Source organism: Nomascus leucogenys, chromosome 14, assembly GCF_006542625.1.
Source record: "Nomascus leucogenys isolate Asia chromosome 14, Asia_NLE_v1, whole genome shotgun sequence".
Taxonomy (NCBI): Eukaryota; Metazoa; Chordata; class Mammalia; order Primates; family Hylobatidae; genus Nomascus; species Nomascus leucogenys.
The window spans coordinates 50,961,718-50,974,904 of record NC_044394.1 but is presented as its reverse complement, the minus strand read 5'-3'; the positions used below and the strand labels follow the sequence as shown (position 1 = coordinate 50,974,904).

The following is a 13,187-nucleotide window of genomic DNA, read 5'->3' as shown; positions in this document are numbered from 1 at the left end:
TCAACGCAATGCCCATCAAAATACCATCATCATTCTTCACAGAACTAGAAAAAATAATCCTAAAATTCATATGGAACCAAAAAGCCCACATAGCCAAAGCAAGACCAAGCAAACAGAACAAATCTGGAGGCATCACACTACCCAACTTGAAACCATACTTTAAGACTATGGTCACCAAAACAGCATGGTACTGGTATAAAAATAGGCATGTAGACCAATGGAACAGAATAGAGAACCCAGAAATAAAGGTAAATACTTACAGCCAACTGATCTTCTACAAAGCAAACAAAAACAAAGTGGACAAAGGACGTCCTATTCAACAAATGGTGCTGGGATCATTGGAAAGCCACATATAGAAGAATGAAACTGGATCGTCATCTCTCACCTTATACAAAAATCAACTTAAGATGGATCAAAGACTTAAATGTAAGACCTGAAACCATAAAAATTCTAGAAGGTAACACTGGAAAAACCCTTCTAGACATTGACTTAGGCAAAGATTTCATGACCAAGAACCCAAAAGCAAATGCAACAAAAACAACGATAAATAGATAAGACTTACAAACTAAAAAGCTTCTGTAGGTCAGGCACAGTGGCTCACGCCTGTGGTCCCAGCACTCTGAGAGGCTGAGACAGGCAGATAATTTGAGGTCCGGAGTTTAAGACCAGCCTGGCCAACATGGTGAAACTCCATCTCTACTGAAAATACAAAAAATTAGCCAGGCATGGTGGTGGGCGCCTGTAGTCCCAGCTACTTGGGAGGCTGAGGCAGGAGAATCGCTTGAACCCTGGTGACAGAGAATGCAGTGAGCTGAGACCGCACCACCACACTCCAGCCTGGGTGACAGAGTGAGGCTCCATCTCAAAAAATAATAAAATAAATAAATAAATAATAAAAAGCTTCTTCACAGCAACAGAAATAATCAGCAAACAGGCAACCCACAGAGTGAGGCTCCATCTCAAAAAATAATATAAATAAATAAATAAATAAATAAATAAATAAATAAATAATAAAAAGCTTCTTCACAGCAAAAGAAATGATCAGCAAACACGCAACCCACAGAGCAGGAGAAAACCTTTGCAATCTATACATCTGACAAAGGACCAATATCCAGAATCTACAAAGAACTCAAACAAATCATCAAGAAAAAAACAAACAATCCCAACAACAAGTGGGCTAAGGACATGAATGGACAATTCTCAAATGAAGATATACAAATAGCCAACAAACATAAGAAAAAACGTGCAACATCACTAGTGATCGGGGAAATGCAAATCAAAACCGCAATGCAACACCACCTTACTCCTGCAAGAACGGCCATAATAAAAAAATCAAAAAATAATAGATGTTGGTACGGATGTGGTGAAAAGGGAACATTTTTACACTGCTAGTGGGAATGTAAACACAACCACTATGGAAAACAGTGTGGAAGTTCCTTTTAAAGAACTAAAAGTAGATCTACCGTTGGATCCAGCAATCCCACTACTAGGTATCTACTCAGAGGAAAAGAAGTCATTATACAAAAAAGATACTTGCACACACGTGTTTATAGCAACACAGTTCACAATTGTAAAAATATGGAACCAGCCCAAATGCCCACCAATCACGGAGTGGATAAAGAAAATGTGATATACACACACACACACACACACACACACACACATACGTATATACACATATACATGTATATATATATATATATATATATATATATATATATACGTATGTGTGTGTGTGTGTGTGTGTGTATATAATGGACTACTACTCAGCCATAAAAAGGAATGAAATAATGGTATTCACAGCAATCTGGATGGAATTCATTATTCTATGTGAAGTCACTCAGGAATGGAAAACCAAACATCACGTCTTCACTCATAAGCGGGAGCTAAGCTAGGCATAAGAATGATACAGTGGACTTTGGGAATCTGGTGGAAAGGGTAGGGGGGCTGGGGGTGAGCGATAAAAGACTACACATTGGGTACAGTGTACATTGCTTGGGTGCTGGGTGCACCAAAATCTCAGAAATTACCACTAAAGAACTTATCCTTCTAACCAAACATCACCTGTTCCCCCCAAAACCTACTGAAATTTAAAAAAAAAAGGGAAAAATAAATAAGTATCTACATACATTTTAATTTAATTTTTTAAATTTTCCTGTGAGCCTAGGGCTCTAAATGCTTAAATAACAATTTCCTGGATTTAATAATGATAACTATTAGTGATAGGAAAGAGATTCATAAGAATAAATATATAACAAACCATTTTATAATTATTAAACATTACAAAGCAAAATGTTATTTGAAATGTATATATTAGTGAATGGGGCTTTATTCTTGTTTTTTCAATTCATTCATCTATATGAGGACAGTTATTAAGTAGTCATTACTAGGCTAAGACAGAGTTCATCAATTTTATTATTTTTTTCTTGTCTTTTTTTTCTTTTTCATAACATAAGGAAGAGAAAATGTGTTCATATAAATGAGAGGATGGGGAAAAAAAGAGATGTTGTGTTATAATATTAGCATTCTGTTCTTTGTACTCTTTTCAAGTTACAGGTCCAAAATCCCAGGGTAGTCCATCATGGAAAATTACTTTCAAGGACCTCTCTGCTGACAATTTGATTAGAACCACCTTCAAAGGACAGGACAGCATCAGATCTGCTAAAGGAATTGTGGGCCAGGCATGGTGGCTCACACCTGTAATCCCAGCACTTTGGGAGGCTGAGTCGGGTAGACCACCTGAGGTCGGGAGTTCGAGACCAGCCTGGCCAACATGGCAAAACCCCGTCTCTACTAAAAATACAAAAAAAAATAGCCAGGCACGGTGGTGCACCCCTGTAATCCCAGTTACTCGGGAGCCTGCAGCAGGAGAATTGCTTGAACTCGGGAGGCAGAGGTTGCAGTAAGCCAAGATCCAGCCACTGCACTCCAGCCTGGACAAGAGAGGGAGACTCCATTTCAAAAAAAAAAAAAAAAAAAAACGGACTTATGCCCAGTGATTAGAGACAGGGCCCCTCACTTTCTCCACACCAGCACCAACATTCCAAGGTGCCCTCCATGTCTGCCTGAAGACCATGCCACCCAGAGACAAGATCATAAGGCAAGAGCATCTTTCTTGTGTAAGGTGGGAAAGGGAAGCTGTGCCAAGGAAGGAAGGAAAGGAGGGCTGGCTTCCCCAGCATTCTCAGGCACAGCAGTTACAGGGAAGAGAACATATGGAAGCTGAGGACCTAGAAACTAATTTTCTCAACACTCTCTGTGCACCTGTGTATGGCTCGGAAAGGACGGTGTTTTTGATGGAACAGTGGCTCCAGTCTAACAGCTACTGACTCAGATGCCCTCTGGCAGGCTCCACCTCCAGGCTAGTTTTTCCAGATCGCAGGGCTATAAAAACTGAGGAAAGAAACCAAACCCTGATCAACTAAAAGGGAAACCCACATATTACATGCCTTTTGATATGGGTGATACATCTGCAATACACAGCACCATGACATCTTCATGCCTGAAAAATGGAATCTGAACTAATCAAGACTCCAGGTCTAACTCTCAGCTTACAGGAAATACAGGGGACTGAGGAACAAGTTAGACAGCACCACAAGGAAGTAATCAGCCAACATTCTAGAGACAAATGACCCAGTTTCTCCAACAAATTACTAGCATGAAAAAAAAATGAACTGTTAAAAAATTAAAGAGATTTAAAGGATATAACAAACAAATGCAATGTAGAAACCTTGTTTGGATCCCGATTATAACAAAACAATATTAGATGACACCTTTAGAAAGATGGAGAAAATCTGAATATGAACTGGATGTTAGATCATAAAAAGGAATTATTAATTTGGTAGGTATAATGGCCATGTAATTATGTTTATTTTTAAAAAGTCATTCCATTAGACATGTGTGTTGAATCTACAGGTGTAATTACATGTCGTCTGGGATTAGCTTTTATAAAATATTCTAACCTCCCAAGAAGTTTTGGGGAGGACAGGTGAATTGAGATTAGCAAAATGTCAATAATGATTGAAGTTGGGAGATGGGTGTCTGGGATGCATCACAGGCTTCTATCCACAATTTTTACATGTTTAAAAATGTCTATAATATGCCGGCTTCCATAACTCATGCCTGTAATCCCAGCACTTTTGGAGGCCTAGGCAGGTGGATCACTTGAGCCCAGGAGTTCAAGACCAGCCTGGGCAACATGGTGAAACCCCATCTCTGCAAAAACTCAAAAATCAGCCAGGCACGTTGGCACATGCCTGTAGTCCCAGCTACTCAGGAGGCTGAGTTGGGAGGATCACCTGAGCCCAGAGAAGTTGAAGCTGCAATGAACCATGATTGTGCCACTATACTCTAGCCTGGGTGACAGGGTAAAACTGTCACAAAAAAAAAAAAAAAAAAAAAAAAGGCCTATAAAAAAGATCTTTTAAGGGAGAAGGGGAGGAAAAAAAAAGTATAGTTAGAGCCAACTATGTATTAGGCTAGGCCTGTGCTAAGCCCTTACCAAATATGATCTTATTTTCCTAGTCCTGAGGCAGCTATCAAATAAAACTCAATTGCTGTCTAAAGAGAAATGGGCATTTGATAAGCTGGGAAATAAATATGGCAGGTGATAAGAGGGAGGTGTTAGTGCCTGAGGAACACAGAGACGCATCTAGGTTGCAAGGGGAGGGACTGAAGACAGCCCTTGGCAGACAAATGTCAGAATCAGTATGCCTCAATTTCCATTTCTCCTACTACATGCTACTTACCCCTGCAGCAAAGCCAAGACTTCCATCTAAGATCCGCCTCTGAAAATCAAAACAAGATGTTTCAGTTTCCAAGAGAAAATAAGATGATGTTTCCTGGGACAAGAAGAAACCATAAGGCCCAAAAGAGCCACACAAATAAAGACTGGCCGACTCCTGAGCTTGTGAGCTCCTCAGTTTATACAATGGGCCAAGAACCACGGGGAAAGTTTTTGGTTAACTTTCCATCCACCCCATAGCCAATCAGAAGTGTTCTTTCAAGTGGTGCTTGGCTTGCCTTGGCCCTTGTGTTGTCTCTTACTCAGCTTTCCCTGTGAATTACAACTGTAAACCTTTAGTAAGTAGCCGGTCTACAAGATGGGAATTACCAAGCGTTGGTGAGGAGCAGAGGAGCAGGTGGAACAATCAAAACCCTCACACAGGCCGGGCACAGTGCTCATGTGTGTAATCCCAGCACTGTGGGAGGCTGAGGCGGGCAGATCACCTGAGGTCAGGAGTTCAAGACCAGCCTGGCCAACATGATGAAACCCCATCTCTACTAAAAATACAAAAAAATAGGCTGGGTGCAAGGGTTCATGCCTATAATCCCAGCACTTTGCGAGGCCAAGGCAGGTGGATCACCTGAAGTCAGGAATCTGAGGTCAGCCTGGCCATCGCGGTGAAACTCCATCTCTACTAAAAATACAAAAATCAGTCAAGCACGGTAACACATGCCTGTAATCCCAGCTACTTGGCTGAGACAGGAGAATCGCTTGAACTCGGGAGGCGGACATTGCAGTGAGCCAAGATCATGCCATTGCGCTCTAGCCTAGGCAACAAGAGCAAAACTCTGTCTCAAAAAAAAAAAAAAAACCCTCACACAATGGGGGTGCAAATGAGTACCACCATTTTGGCAAACTATTTGGCAGCACCAATGAGAGGTGAACACTACGTGTGCCACTCCTGAGTAATCCCATGACAGGAATGCACTTGTATTCAACAAACCCACGAAGAAAAATGTTCGGCAGTGCTATTTGTAAGAGCCCAGAACTAGAAACTACCCAAATTCTCACCAACAGTAGGATGGATATGTTAATTAGGATATACTCATACAACAGGTACCATAATGGCAATGGGAACGCACACACATACTACACTTATATCTTACAAACAGACAGGGACATGAAAGAAACTGGAAAACAAGTAGGGTGAACTCAGCCAGATGCAGAACAGCACATACTATATGATTACTCCATCTAAATAAAGCACAGAAACAGGGAAAATATCCGTGCTGTTGGAGATCATATGGGAGATGAGCCTTGGAGTAAAGGTTGGGGATGGTGGGATTGGGAGGGAGACTGAAGGCTCCTGATTGGAAGGGGCTATGAGGTGAGGAGCTGGTATTGTTTTGTTTCTTGATCTGGGCTCTAGTTTCATGAGCATTTATGGAAAGTTATCAACCTGCACACTTATATTAGATTGGTGCAAACCTAATAAAATGCACCAGCCTAATAAAATGTGCATTTTTCCATAAGCATCTTATATTTCAATAAAGAGATTTTTTTGCTATCCATCCATACATGAATGGATAAACAAAATGTGGTATGTACATACAATGGAATAGTCTTCAGCCTTAAAAACGAAAGAAATTCTGGCACATGTTATAACATGGATGAGCTCTATGGACATTCTTTGAAGTGAAAGACGCCATGTGGTCTACAGAACTTTTCACTTTACAAAATTAAAACTCAGCTGGGCATGGTGGTGCACACCTGTAATCCCAACAGTCTGGGAGGCCGAGGCAGGCAGATCGCTTGAGGTCAGGAGTTCAAAACCTGCCTGACCAACATAGTGAAACCCCATCTCCACTAAAAATACAAAAATTAGCTGGGTACGGTGGTACAGACCCGTAGTCTCAGCTACTTGGGAGGCTGAGGTGGGAGGATCACTTGAACCCAGGAGGCGGAGGTTGCAGTGAGCTGAGATCACGCCACTGAACTCCAGCCTGGGTGACAGGGCAAGACTCTATCTCAAAAAAAATAAAAATAAATAAAAAAAACAGCCTGGCCAGATGGGGTTATCAGTGAAACCCCGTCTCTACTAAAACTACAAAAAAAATTAGCTGGGCGTGGTGATGTATGCCTGTAATCCCAGCTACTCGGGAGGCTGAGGCAGGAGAATCACTTGAACCTGGGAAGCAGAGGTTGCAGTGAACCAAGATCACGCCACTGCACTCCAGCCTGGGTGACAGAGCGAGACTCTGTCTAAAAAAAAAAAAAAAACACCCTGAAACTCTGTACTCATTCAAGAATAACTTGCCCTCCTCTGTAGCCACTGGCTATTCTACAATGTGTCTCTATGAATTTGACTTATCTTGGCATCTTATATACCTAGGTTCCAGATAACCTGTGTTTCTGGATTGTGTGTTTTCTCATTTCCAATCTCCAACCCATCAGCTCCCAGGGGCAGTGCAGTGCAGCAAGGGAGGTCGGGATTTTATTGTTGAAGTCAAGGCCTGCTGTACTGGTCTCTAACACAAGGGCGCCTGACTTGTGAACTTTCCAAAGGTGTTTTCATTTCCAGATCTCCCTCACAACATGTTGAACTAGATCTTAAGTCACTTATTCATTTGCCATTCCTACAATGTCTCAGGCTACCGAGGTGAACGATGCAGGGATTGTGCATTCATCAAGATACCCACGGATGGCTCCAGGGCTATGGACTGAGGGTGATCTGGGTTGGAGAAAAGAATGCAATTTCAGGCATATGAGGTGAGTGTGGGTTGTGCAGAGGTGTGGGGAGGGCATATGGGTATGTGTGCAAGTGTGGGTGTGTGGGACTATAGGGAGAGTGTGTAGAAGGGGTGTAAGGATGGGGTTGTGGGAGAAGGGAGAGATGTGGGGGATATAGGCATGCATAGGCTGTGGGGGCATGACAGTGAGTGAGGGCACTGGGGCTAGTGAGTAGGATACAAGGAAGATGTAGGGGAGAGAAGTAAGGGTTTGCAGGGGGCCAGGGAGGTGGGTCTGTCTATATTCATCCCAAAAGGAAAGGACACAACCTGGAGATGGGTTAAAAGAGAAAGGGAACAGATGCCCCTTCTTCTCCCAAGGTCTTTCCAACCATCCCACCCAACTCAAGGCCACAGGGGAGGACGGTTACACCTGAAATCTAATGTTCTTCTTCGGTCATGCATAGTACCACTTGCTCCAGGCCTGAAAGAAATTACACGGCAGGCCAGGCGCAGTGGCTCACGCCTGCAATCCCAGCACTTTGGGAGGCCTAGGTGGGCGGATCATCTGAGGTCAGGAGTTTGAGAACAGTGGTGAAATCCCACCTCTACTAAAAATACAAAAATTAGCCGGGCATGGTGGCGGGCACCTGTAATCCCAGCTACTCAGGAGGCTGAGGCAGAAGAATCACTTGAACCCGGGAGGCGGAGGTTGCTGAGAGCTGAGATCCTGCCACTGCACTCCAGGCTGGGCAATGGAGCAAGATTCTGTCTCAAAAAAAAGAAAAGAAAAGAAATTACATGGCAGGTAGAAATGAGGCAGCAGGCTAACGAAGCCTCAATAACTGGGCTTCTCATTTCCCATTCCCTTCAAGCGAGGCTGTCAAGGGTCAGGAGAGGAGACGATGGTGCGTGAAGGTGTCTACAGCAAGCAGACATCTGTTCTCCCGGCCTGGCAGGGAGAAGGTGAGAAAACAAGAAGACAGCGAACAAACCCCAGCACACCATGCCTGGGGGTGTGGCCAGGGACGTCGAAAAGTCTACAAACCTGCTCCATGGAGTGGGATGGTGCCCCTTTACCAAGGGGCTCCCCACCAACATCCAGAACCAAAGCAAGGCAACTCACCTGTCCACTAGAGAATATGAACACGAGAGCTGCCCCAGCTGCTGTCATCCCCCAGGTGAAGAAGGTCCCCAGCAAGGCCTGGAACACAGAGCTGTGGCCTTGGAGCATGCTGGATACAGCTGTGCAAGAGGAGCGAGAGGGTCAGCCGCCGGTGGTCTGTTTCAGTGACAGGCGCATATTCTGGCATGTCCTAAACCCCGTGCGGGAGCTGGCCTCCCTCCAGGTTGATGGTATGTACCCTTCCACCACTCCATCCCAGTGTCCCTCAGCCACCCAGCACGTAGGTCAGGCTTCTCTATCCAGGTCTCCCAGGAACTGGAAATCTTCTTAATCTGAAAGAAGGCACGGGGAGATGCCAGGGGAACCCACAGAAAAGGCTGCAACATTGAGAAGTGGTTTCAAAGAGAAGCACAAAGAATGTGGTTTATTCCAGAGGAAGGGGGCATAGGAGGGTCTGATGCAGCCTCCCCCACACAATCTGCCTCTTCTACCATCTCTTGCCCACCATCTGTGCTCAGCCTCCTCCAAAGACAGGTGACTAGCTCAGGTGATGTCAACACACTTCCAATCTAAATCCCCGTCACATCTGCTACAGTGCACCTGCCCAGCCAAAGGGTAAACTCCACCGACCAACCTTTGATACCCCCCAACCCCCGACTCTCCAATTCTGTTCTCCATCATGCCTGCATGAGCACCAAACTCCAGCTCAACTGAATTATTTATGGCACCTTCCACAAGCCCCAGACAATCCTGCCTCCAAGTCCCTGTTCATACAGTTCCCTCCTGGAATACCTTCCTTGCACATTTCCAGCCATCAGAACCCGGAGCATCCTCTGCAGCCCACCTAATGCCAACGTCACGACCAAGGCTTTTCTGGCCTTCCCCAGCCCTGTCCCAGCATGCAGCTTTGGTCCTTTCTCAGTGTGGCTTTGCCTCCATCTTTTACAGCCTTAGTTGCTTGAGGACGGGGACGGTGCTTTTTCACATTTGGCACCCCTGTAAAATAGGGCTTTGTAACCCCTGAAAAATATATGCTGGATGGAAAAGGGCCAGCTTACCTGCACAGGACAGTCAGCAAGGACAAGCAAACGGACCCAGGAATGGAATGTCCCCTGGTCAACTCAGCACCCTGCTGCTGAAGCTGAAGTTACACCACCGCCTACCAAGGAAAGGAAGGGAAGTACCACTCCCTCTCATTTCAGTCCAGAGAACCTCCTCCAGACTTTAACATGCTTAAAATTCTGGATCTGAGATGACAATCAGATCTCTCCCTGTGGAAAGTTACAAGGCAGAGAAACCCATTTGTTGAAAAGCCCTGTGTTCTGGTATACAAACGCTGGGCTCAGGGCTTCATCTCAAAGCCTCATTCATCTCCCTGATGGTCTGCCAGCACCCAGAGGGCTGGCTGGACACGACCACACTGGGCTCAGTCCTGCCAGTCCCTGGTGCTCTGTGAGGAGCCAGCAGCCCTGAGCCTGCAGATCAAGAGCTGAAGACGCTGCCTCGATTGACCCTGGAAGGAAACCATGGCAGAGTGCGGACGCAGCCCTTATGCCAAGCGGCTCAGCAACACACCCAGGCTCAAACCTAGGAAGGGCTATGGGTCCAGGTGAGCCCAGGTGAGCCCTGGCTCAGCTTCTGTGCCAGAAACCCTGAGATAAATAGCATCTATGGAATCATACTCTAGTTCCCACACTCTAAACGAACTGCACCAATTGTGAAAACTGTGACCACGCCAATTAAAGAAAAAAATATCATTTTTAAAAAACTACTCTTTACATCCGTCATCATGCTAAGCCACCCTAAAAAGAGGGGTTGGTCTTTGTTTTTAAACCAAGCCATCTGGACCATTACACCAATCATCTATTCCGAGTTGCTGGGGATAAAATTTCAAACAGCATTTACAAAGAACAGCACAAAGTGATCATCCTCTGAGTACTTATCATCCAAGACAGGGCATAACAAAAACACCTTTCTTTCCTGTATTTGAATGTGCCTCCTGACAGCTACAGAAGAGAGCAAACAATTTACATTTGCCAACAGGCCAAAGTCAACGTGGATCTTGTGGGCTGGTGAACAGAACAGAGGAAGCTCGTGGGTGTTCCTGGTGGTTAGTGGGATAGGGAAACACTCATCTAAGCCTGTCCCCATGTATATCTGAGCACCCTCCTGAGTCAGAAAAAGGGACATAGAGGGAAGACCAAGGCCACCATCCTTTCCATCCCAACAGGAGCAGCATTGATCACGGGCAATGCAAGCCCAGTGCCCCTCGGAGAAGTTTCTTTTCTATTTGCTGTTTTAAATGCTTGCTACAAGGGTGGTCAGAGAACCAGCAGCACTGGTCCGGCTTGGGAGCTAGTTAGGAATGCAGAAACTCAGGTCTCACCCCAGACTTTCTGAATCAGGGTCCGCATTTTGTGGAATTCCATGGGGGATTCTTATGCACATTAAACTGTGGAAAGCAAAAGATTAAAACTGGTAAAACTTGGCCAGGCGCAGTGGCTCATGCCGGTAATCCCAGCACCTTGGGAGGCCAAGGCAGGCAGATCACCAGAGGTCAGGAGTTCGAGACTAGCCTGGCCAACATGGTGAAACCCCATCTCTACTAAAAACACAAAAATTAGTCGGGCGTCATGGCATGTGCCTGTAGTCCCAGTGCCTGTAGTCCCAGCTACTCGGGAGGCTGAGGCAGGAGTAATCGCTTGAACCCGGGAGGCGGAGGTTGCAATGAGCTGAGATCGCGCCACTGCACTCCAGCCCGGGTGACAGAGCAAGGCTCTGTCTCAAAAAAAAAAATAAATAAATAAATAAATAAATAAATAAATAAATAAATAAAACAAACAAACTGGTAAAACTTCTACAATACCAAGAGCTTAGAAAATGAGTTCTCCTGCCCCACGTGGGATTGGCAAGAGCAAAGAAGAGTCCCAAAAGAACAGAAAGTTTTCTGCAGAGTCTCAAGAGAAGAAAAAGTTTCTGGCAGAGTCCCAAGAGAACAAGAAGTTTTCTCTAACCGGCAGACCAGTAACGACTTTAGGGCACAGCATCTCCAGCACAGCTTACACAATGGGGCTCAGACTTCCTCACGATGGGGATATTAATTCCATCAACCCTGATTCGTTAGCGGCAGGGAGAATCATTCTCTGCCCGTTCCAACTCTTAAAATGCCAACAGCCTGTACACTTGTACACACCTGCCACAGCAGCACATGGGCATTCCCAGCTGATTGATACAGGTTTGTTTTCTTTATTTCCTTTCTCCTCCTTTTAAACCTGTTGTTCCGCTTCCAAGAATCAGTTCAAGAGGCTGGTGAAGTTGCAGAAGTGGAAACAGCACTAGGGCTGCTGGGCCTTAGTGGAGATGCACACACATGCCCTAACTCCAAGAGGGGGAATCCAGCAGAAGGATTCGGGTCTGGGCAGAGAGGAGTGTGGAAAAGTTCTCTAATGCCTCGCTACTCAAAGCGTGGTCCGTGGACCACCCAACCTGGGAATTGGTTAGAAATGCACACTGTCACGCCCCACCCAGACCTGCTGCAAGTTAACCAGATTCCCAGTCAAGTTCAAGAGGTCCAGCTAACAGCCAGAGCAAGTGGGAGGGGCCTGGGAGCAGCTGGAATTGTAGCTGCCTCTGCTCCCAGGAATCCCGGGTACCCCCACACACCCCCTAGGAAGCGATGAACGAAGAGGATCTTGGGTTAAGACTGTAAAAGGAAGGCATGTCATTGCCTTCCAGATCACCCTGGAGAGGAACATAGCGGGGGTCCGGGGACTTCCTTCCCACCACCCCTCACCCTCCCACCCCGCCCCGCCACCTGCCAAAGCCTCCAATTTCTCCTCCAAACCCCTCCTCTCTCCAGGCGTACCCCCTTCCAAGCTCCAGGTGGCTGCCCTTCCAAGTCCCACACTCTTGTCCTGATGGCCCCCGACCCCGGGCCTCGAGCCCAACCAAAGGCACCGAAGGAGAGAAAAGCCAACTCACTAGGGTGCCCTCTCCAGCCCCCACTGCACTTCCATCAGCCCCTGCTGCCACTCGCTCGCCGCCTCCACTCCCGCAGTCACTTCCTGCTTCCCTCCCGCACACGTGGCCCTCCCGCCTCCGGGCCCCGCCCCCTTGGCCGCAACTGGCAACTCCCGCCTGAAGAATAGATTCTCTGGTTCACAGCCGTCTGCAGGCTCAGGAACAGATCTGGGCGGGCAGAACAGAGCCCTGAGGCCAAGCGCCCAGCAGTCTGCGAATGACTGCAGCCCTAGGGGAAGCTACAAACACCGAAGGAAAGAGCCCTTTGTAACACTCCTGATGTTGCCTATGCTTCTACACCTTTGGCAGCCAGGTCCATGGCACTGGGTGCGCAGCAGGGCAGGATGTGCTGTGTGTGTGTGTGTTGCGGGGGAGGCTGGGGGCAGGTAATGTGATGGCATCGGCATCATTCTCCAGTCAGTGACCCTCAAAATAATCACTGGAGGGGGTCAAATACAGAATGCCAGCACCCCCAGAGGCTCTGGTTCCGTCATTCTGGGTGGGGCTGGCATTTTGGGATGTTTTTGTTTTTGCTTTTTTGAGATGGAGTCTCGCTCTTTCGCCCAGGCTGGAGTGCCGTGGCCCA

General features: G+C 46.3%; 1 protein-coding gene across 4 annotated transcripts in view; it reads right to left on the bottom strand.

The window, feature by feature from the left end:
• SLC39A11 (solute carrier family 39 member 11) overlaps nucleotides 1–12,666 on the bottom strand; it is a 463,670-nt gene extending 451,004 nt beyond the window's left edge. For 2 of the 4 annotated variants that reach the window (XM_003279611.3, XM_030827265.1), the window contains exons 1-3: nucleotides 12,563–12,666; nucleotides 8,582–8,700; nucleotides 4,749–4,787 (exon numbers count right to left, since the gene is read on the bottom strand). In XM_003279611.3, coding sequence (XP_003279659.1) covers nucleotides 4,749–4,787; nucleotides 8,582–8,689 — 147 coding nt within the window. In that variant the 5' untranslated portion in view covers nucleotides 8,690–8,700; nucleotides 12,563–12,666. Of the gene's footprint in view, nucleotides 1–4,748; nucleotides 4,788–8,581; nucleotides 8,701–9,639; nucleotides 9,686–11,774; nucleotides 12,068–12,562 lie in introns of those variants that run through there. The other 2 variants (XM_030827262.1, XM_030827264.1) reach the window with 2 other exon arrangements.
• Nucleotides 12,667–13,187: the final 521 nt, after the last annotated feature.